Raw genomic sequence first — 8,641 nt, forward strand, 5'->3', positions numbered from 1 at the left:
TTTAATATATGATTGAGATATAATAATCTTTATGTTTTTCTACCATTTAATTTTGCAATTTGAAATTTTCAACAAAATAATTTTATAAATTAAAATATTTAATGGAGATAATTTTATAAATTGAAGTATTCGACGAGTAATAATAAAAATTGAGAGTAGTATAAGGTTAAAATGATAAAGTTTAGGAGTAATTTAAGTATTTGTTATTTTTATCTATGTTTCAAACTTTTTTTTATATAAAAATAATATGTTATTTAAATTATAATAAAATACTTATTAATTTGACTAAATTACCTTTTATCTACCTAATTACTAGAATCTCAATAATTTTCTCTCCATTAATCTATTTTTTAATAGAGATAAGAAAAAAAAGTAAAAAAAAAAATAGAGAAAAATAATTACTGTTTATCTTCCGAAAGAGATAAATAATTGTACGCAAAAAATAATTTTTAGAAAACAATGGATAAAAATAAACTGAGAGATTAATGGACAACAATTTATCTAGATATTGAGATCCCAAAAAATTTACCCTCTTGTTTATATTGTCCAAACTGATACATACTGGCGGGCCCTCCTCATGATAATTTACCCTTAGCATTTGTTTATAGTAATAATAATAATAATAAAAAAAAGAAAATCTATAAACATAATACCATAAATACACACATATATAAGTAATCACAATCTACCAACTCTGCTTTTTCTCTTCCATAAGTCCACAATATTCAAGATTTAGTCTTCTGATTTGCTCTCTCCCTCTTCTTTCTTTTCTTTTCTTCTGCATTTTCTTGATTATACGATGAATGGATACAGAGAAGACAATAGTTGTTGGTGTTATTTCCATCCAAAAGAGGAAGTTATAGGAGTTTGCCCTCTTTGCCTTAATGAAAGGCTTCTTATATTGGCTGCAAAGCAAGGACATGGCCACTACCTTCCATCTTCTAAAGCTTCTCATTCCAGAAAGCCATCAATAAGCCTCCCTAAGATCTTCGCTTTGGGTTCTTTTCTAAATCGCCATTGGAAGTCTGATGTCTCTGATAAATCTGATGCCTCCACCAGCCCAGAAGGTATATCTCTGTGTGTATGTGTGTGTGTTTCTTCTTGTTCTTGCTGTTTCCTTTTTCAATTTGATTCTGTGTGTTCAAATTCATAATAGTTCTGGAAATGACTCCATTATCACTACTCATTCACTTTATACTTGTTCTTCTTGTTAATTATTATGTACAGTTTTTGCATGTCCTTGCATTTTAATGGCAGCAACAAAAGAAAATTTGGCATGTACTCTTGTGTCTTTATTTGCAGAATTGATTATTGCTTTTTGTGTAATGACAAAAAAGTATGATTATCTATAAAGAAGAAGATTGGGAAATGGAGGTGATAGAATCTTATTAACTATAGTTAATTTTATTCTTATTAATTTGATTTTTATTCCTTAATTGGTTAATGCATAGATATATACTATATATATAATTAGCAAGCAATTTATGAATTATGATTATGTGCATGGAATTGTTAATTAAACAGTTTCTTTTTGGGATTGTTTATCCTCCAAGATTTTTTTTTTTTTATTGGCATATTGAATGAGTTGGATTAATATTATAAGTTATAAAACAAAGACATTTTTTTTTACTAATCAAATTATGGAAAACTTTTATAATCGACGTGACTGAAACTCAAAATCTTACATGGTTTTCGACTATTAAACTCGAAATCTTACGTAGCGAATAAATGATGTATATACAATATAATATATTAGATACAGAGAAGTGATTAGGGAATAATTATAAGCAGCTGAAATCATGCAAATATATTTAATTAGCCTGATAATTAATAATATAGAGGTCAAGCATAGAAAATCTAAAGAGGGGCCCTTTGGGTGTCAATTTAAATTCATATCTTGTCCATTATGTTCTCTTAGCAATTAGCATGTAATATATGGTAAATAGTGGATTAGTCATTATATGTTTGTTTTTATTTATAGATGTGATTGAACATGTATATATATACACACATTTCCAAACAAATACATTAAAAAAATTAAAATAATATTTGTTAATTTTTCATTATTGATTTCTTTTTTTTTTTTTTTTTTTTTAGTGTTAATACATAGTGTGAAACCCACATGAATTGTAAATTAAACAATGTTCATGTTGATGATTTCTTTCTTTTGATTAATTAATTAAGCTTAATTCTGCAGAGTCTTTTATATCAATTAAGTTTGAAGACAATGGAGCTGCCTTATGGGAAAAGGGCACTGCCTCTAGTAAGGTCTCTATGGAGCAATACACTAAGTCCTACAGCCATAGTAATAATAACAACAGTAACAAGGAATTAGACAAACAAGGCAAAGACAACAGGGAAAAAACAATGAGCGTGATAGAGCATGCAAAACCGCGTGCCTCGCTGAGGTGGCGAAAGCGGATTGGTCATTTATTCCAACTCATCAGATGGAAGAGGTCTAGCAGTGGAAATGTGTGCCATGTAGGCACCAAAGTTGAGGGAGTCAAGATAAGGAAAGGCTGGATAAGGAATCTGACAAAGCGAAGGAGCAAAGAATAAGAAGAAGAATTCTATAGAACGAGACATTAGCATTTTCTTCTTTAATTTTTTGTGGGTTTTCTTCATGGACTCTCAAGGTATGTATTATTGAGATTGTAGAGTCAATATATATAAGCTTTATTATCTCAGTCTCTTCTAGCTATCTAGAAAAGAATTTGCCTATGTCATTCTTGATTTCTCCCTCATTTTTCATGTTTTCAAAAGTACAGACTGTAAAAGATTGTCCTTTGGTATATATATATATATATATATATATATATATATAATGTCTTTCATTGATGGTAAGTGCAGTAAATGTCAAACTCTATTATTACAAAAGTAATTTATGAGTGCCAACCAAATGTGATATATGTAGTTTCTTCCTTACGTAATAAGTAGGAAGTTTTAGATTCAAGACCTCTCAACTATAAGAGTTTTCAACAATTAAGTGACTAAAAAGGAGGCTATTCAAAGACGGAGCAAGGATTTGAAATTGGGGGATGAATAGTTAGAAGAAGATTATATAAAAGTTAAAGGGACAAAGTGATTGAAAGTATGTTAAAATGACTAGATGATTAGGGTTCCAAACATGTGGATGTAAAGGACAATTTCTTTTTAGAAGAGAGGGGGACAATTGCCTCCTCCCAATACATGTAGTTCCGCCCTTAGGACTACCTCTTTTCTATAGTGCGTAATATTTTTTTTTGCTGTAATACATATTGTTCTTTCAGTCAGTTGGATCTTTGAACGAATGAAAAATTAATAATAACGAATTAAAAATTAATAATAATGAATGTATTACATTGTAACAAGAATAAAATTAATGTGATTACAAAAATTACATGACAACATGTTAGGTGGACATTAAAGTGGGAAACAATGTAAAATAAGAGGCCCTAATGCATAGTATTGGAACTTGTCTTATAGTTGTCTGGGTGGGAACATGTATCTTGCTCCTTCTAAAAGGACACTATACATAAAATCAAAAACGGATCTCTAATTTTCATAATATATATAATTATTTATTTTGATAAATATATAAGAAAAAAAAGGGTTCATTATATTATCACCCTTATATTTTTTGTCCCCACACGTGCGAGTACTCATTTGTGTGTGTGTGTAAAGCAGGAGGAAGGCAAACGAAGCCCTATTGTTGTTTAGTGCCCTTCACTAGTCTAGGTTGTCCTAGTTGTTAACTCTAGCCATTGGACCATTCCTCTATAGGACCACTATGTATGTTAAGGAAAGACTAGCATGGGCCTTTTTTTTTTTTTTTAAATTTGTTTTCTCCCTGGGAGATATTATGGTACACAATGTATTGTTATTTTATTACAATTTAAGCAGATCAGATTGTAAAATTAAGAATTTATGTTTCCCTATTTTCAAATAAAAAAAGAAAAGGAAAAAGAATAGAATATGTGTCTTTCCTGAAATTACTAAATTTAATATATTCATCTTCCCATGTAAATCAATAACCATCCAAAACAACAATATCTTGATGGAGTTTATAAATTTTGTAAGTTATGTTGAAAATGAAATTTATTTTACTTGAGTAATACTAAAAATTTAAAAATTATTGCTATAAATCAGTGAAAGCAAAACAAATTATGGTGTCCAAAAACAGATTTTCCCCATTCTCTAATCCTAAACCTTCTTTTTTTTCTGTCCTCTTCACAGTCTTTCTACCTCTCTTTCATTTTTTTTTCCTCTAATTTTGTCTTTTTAGTTCTTTTTTTGTTGAATAATTCTCAAATATAGATTTTGGGTATTTTGCTTGCATTGTTTGGTTATTTGTATAGTAATACAAATCAATATGCCAATTTCCTCTCTTGGAAAAATTTAAACAACATCAAATCAGACTTATTAAAAGACCATAAAGTTGAATAATGTTCATAAATTGTCACTAAATGGAGCTTAGATACCGTTGAAGGCACAAATATATGTATGTATAAAAACTTGTTGATTCAAGTATGTATTTCATATTTATATTGTGTTTCCTTTTAATGAATTTTTAAAATTTTTCTGAAAAAACAAATTTATTGTGTGATGCAATCAAAAAAAAAAAAAAAGTGAAATAGGAGTGTTTTTTGGCAATAAAATCAAAGTTGCTATCAAAAAAATTATTAGTATGAATAATATCTTTAAAAAAGAACTTTTATAATATATAATATATTTCAAAATACGTTTTGTACAAGCATTAAAATTCTTATTGTGCAAGTGCCAATGTTATAGGGCAATGTGCATATACATGGGTTGAGTAAAACAGAAGCTGAGGATGAGAGAGTTAGAGAGTAACTCTGTCATGTCATCCACCCAAAATATATATATATATGAAGAACTTTTAAAGTGAAAGAGCTTTATTTTCTATAGTTCTAACAAGAAAAGAAAAAGACTACCCTCTGTGAGAGACACGTTGTTTTGTCACAACTCATACAGATAGGATAAAGAAAGAAAAACTCCTATCCACATATCCAAAAGTATTCCACAAATAATAACTTTTGAGACTTTAGGCACCTTGTTTGGATAGGCCTTTGCCTAATCCTTTTTATTTTTTAATATAATATTATGAGATACGTGATTGCCGAATTATTAGCTTAATAACTTTCTATATATATATATATATATATATATCTCGGAGAGACGAGATGATAGAGTCTCATTTTCTTTCTTTTAATTAGAGGTATCGAGTTTTGGATATAGAATTTTTTTACAAAAATTCAGATTAACTAGGCCAATAAACTTTGGACACCGGATGATTAAAATAAATTTTTTTCTATATATATATATATATAAATTCAGCAAGGGAGATGTATTTTAATTTAATTATTTTATTGAAATTGAGTAGGGTAATAACTTCTCATATATTCATAAAGAGATTACTAGGAAACTTATCCGGGATGTGTATCCAATAATTTTTATAATAATAATATATTAATGCAAATTAATAATGTTGGAGTTGTCAATTATACTTTTTAGTTAGGATGATATTTGAATCTATAGCCTTTTTAAGATATATTAACATTACTTACATTAGATTTCAAAAAAAAAAAAAAAAATTACTTACATTAAGCTACTTTAATAAATTTATTAATGTTTAAGGTACAAAAATATAAAATATTTGTTTTTAATACTAATTATATTTATATTGTAGAAAATATAAAATTCATAAATATTTTTTATTAAAATTAAGTAATTATGTAATTCTTTAAGTATAATAGTTTAATTGAATTTTATATAGTTAATTATGAAATTCCCTACATATAAATAATTAGTTATAAATTATATAATAATTTATGCATAGTAAAGTAAAAATGTACTTGCAATATTTGATTTAAATTTTATACACATATTAGTATTATGAAAATATAAATTAGAAATAAGTCAAAGTAGTCTACATGAATTGACCACACATAAAAATAAAAACTATAATTAACCGACTTGTTGGCTATCAACGTCCTTAATTTCACATCCAGAAGGTTGGACAGTTTGGCAGCCACATTGTGAATGTCAAGGGACAAGTTCTATTTATTATTCATGCTTGTTGATGTGATTAAAGAAAGTTCGGATAAAAGTCTAGTGGGGCTCCTTAACTTTATTATATTTTCCTATTCACCCATTTTACAAAAATATTTCCTATTCGACCCTCAAACTTTGAGGCAATTTTTTGTGACCACTTAAATAGAACGTGCGTTTCACTCAAAGTTATAGTATAGTTTAATGACTTGTAGTACAACCTCAACTTCCTTCTCGAAGCTTGTTTGATGGCCATGGTTAGGGTATTCTCAGCAAACAGAAATTCTTCCTTTGCTTAAATGTCATTTTATGTAAATCAGTGATTAGGAATTTTAATTGTTTGAGATTTCGAGGACGAATTGACCTTTTAAAGGCTCGTTAAAAATGGAACTGCCAATGAATATTGACTTTATATTTTAATAAGTTGATATTTAATAAATCTTAATTTAAATTAATTTAGTTAAAAGTGTAAATTTTATAATTATTTTATTTAAAAAAAATATTTTTTTATATTTTATGATTAATACTACAAGTGTTCTAAGTCTATTGGGCAATCTGATCCTCCTAATCAAATCAAGCCCACAAGGGAAAAATGCTACTAGTAGGAATTTTACCCATTCACAAAAATATTAATAACACAACATATATACAAAATTATTTCTAATATTGTCCATTTATAAGAGAATCAACATGATATAATAACTTATCTTGGACAAGTAAAAATATTATTAGATAAATTTAATCCTGTTATGCAATTCTCAGGAAGTTTTACTGTCAAGGACAACAGTAAATAAGTTCTTTATGCTTCTGGCTCTAATAGGACTTCAATCTGATCTCAGTTTTGTAAGGGTAAAACATTGACAAGTCCAGTAATTCTCTTGAGGATGTCTTTGCATCACTTCTTTGAATCTGTCTCACTCCTACGGTTTATTAAAAAATATTTGTACTTAGGAACAAGATATTATAACAAAGACGGTCATACACGACGGAAAATACGTAAAAAAAACAATATGGTAGACCATCACAAAAGTAGTTATAATTATATATCTTTTTCTGTATAAATGTGTATAATTAAAAGAGAAAAAAAAAAAACTACTCTCTCTGTTTGTACACGTCATAACGGCAAATTAACGTTATACCCACTAACATTTTGAGCATCCTTTGTTCAAGTATCTCAAAAATGCTGTCTGTTTTGAAATTTAAAAGTTTAAGGATTTAATAGGAAATATTTTTTGAGAAGGCTCAATAAAAAACGTAGATGCTTTTGTCTCGAAAGTTTTCATGCATCCTCTATTATTATTATTATTATTATTATCACGTAAAATATACTGAATTTGAAATTTCGTGCATGTGACCATTCATGTGATAAGTGATAATAACAACTTGGTCAATTATTTGTTGACTAAACCTCCAATCTCTACCCCATCCACTCTGTCGAATCATATGGAAAGAATTCGAGCATCTTTTTGACTAACCCCATAATTTATTTTTGATAAATGGTATTTCATTTCAATTTCATACATTAAAGAACTTTATTAGTAGTAATGATAGTTGTGTTACTTGACTAATTTCTGCAATATAGAAATGGAGAAAGATAAAAAAAGTAGGATAGGAAAATCTAAGTAATTATATTCCAAAATAATATAAGATTTATATTAATAATATATAAGCTATTTTACATCAGAAGCAATTATATTTAAAGCACTCTCCAAGACATTGAATCCATTGTTACATCTTACGATTACCAATGTGAAATAAAAATGTTCTTGTTTTATTTTACAAAAATATTAGGCTTGCGGATTCAATTAAAATATTTTTCCTTCTTAATTTCTGAAATGATAGTTCTTGTTTTTAAGAATTTCTGAAAGACTGAAATTAAGAAGAAAAGAAAAGAAAAGAAAAAATGTGAATATACTATTTATTCCTCTGTCATGCCATATTCAAGGGAATAGGAGGATAAAAAAATAACCCATTAGATATTTGTTAAGATGTAAGGAAGACAACCAATTGGCCCTGCGTTATGAATCCAAATTTGTTATATTCTGCAACAAAAATTAATAAGTAAATTGTTTAATGAATAGACATAACCTTTTAAATATTGATAAATATGAAATAATCTTAAAAAAAAAAACAAGAATGTATCAGTAGATATATATACCTTAATATTCACTGCAAACCTATTGAGAATTTCTGGAATAGATAATAGACGTGTTACTAAAAATTTCAGCTTGAAGATTATTTTCTCTAATATCGAATGTGCATAAAGCTTTTCCAAAATATTCTTCCTTTGGCATCAATTTTGAAAATATACAACCTATATATGTAAACACAGATTAAAGCTAATATCTTGTTTCTTTTTTATTCGAGATGGGTTTTTGTTTCTTCAGTTCGGCTCGCTTACCCTTTTTGTTCCCTGGAATTTAGGTATGCTCTAACATATGAGCTTATTAATTTAATTAATGTTACCATATCAGCTCTATTTTTTAGTTGGATTTGATGTAATTATTTTTTTTGATCCTATATGTAACAGGGAAAAGAATAACATTATTGGATAAGGTAAAAATAAATACTTGCCAATAAAATCATTAAT

At 27.6% G+C, this 8,641-nt stretch overlaps 1 protein-coding gene across 1 annotated transcript; it reads left to right on the forward strand.

Annotated features, from left to right (window-relative positions):
- The first annotated feature begins 572 nt into the window (after positions 1-572).
- LOC105638934 (hypothetical protein) lies at positions 573-2,742 on the forward strand. Its single transcript, XM_012222846.4, has 2 exons — positions 573-1,067; positions 2,198-2,742. Exons 1-2 carry the CDS (start codon positions 800-802, stop codon positions 2,557-2,559), a joined length of 630 nt encoding a protein of 209 aa, XP_012078236.1. The 5' UTR covers positions 573-799; the 3' UTR covers positions 2,560-2,742.
- Positions 2,743-8,641: the final 5,899 nt, after the last annotated feature.

Source organism: Jatropha curcas, chromosome 9 (assembly GCF_041381405.1).
Source record: "Jatropha curcas cultivar XTBG-Jc1 chromosome 9, XTBG_Jcur_1.0, whole genome shotgun sequence".
NCBI lineage: Eukaryota > Viridiplantae > Streptophyta > Magnoliopsida > Malpighiales > Euphorbiaceae > Jatropha > Jatropha curcas.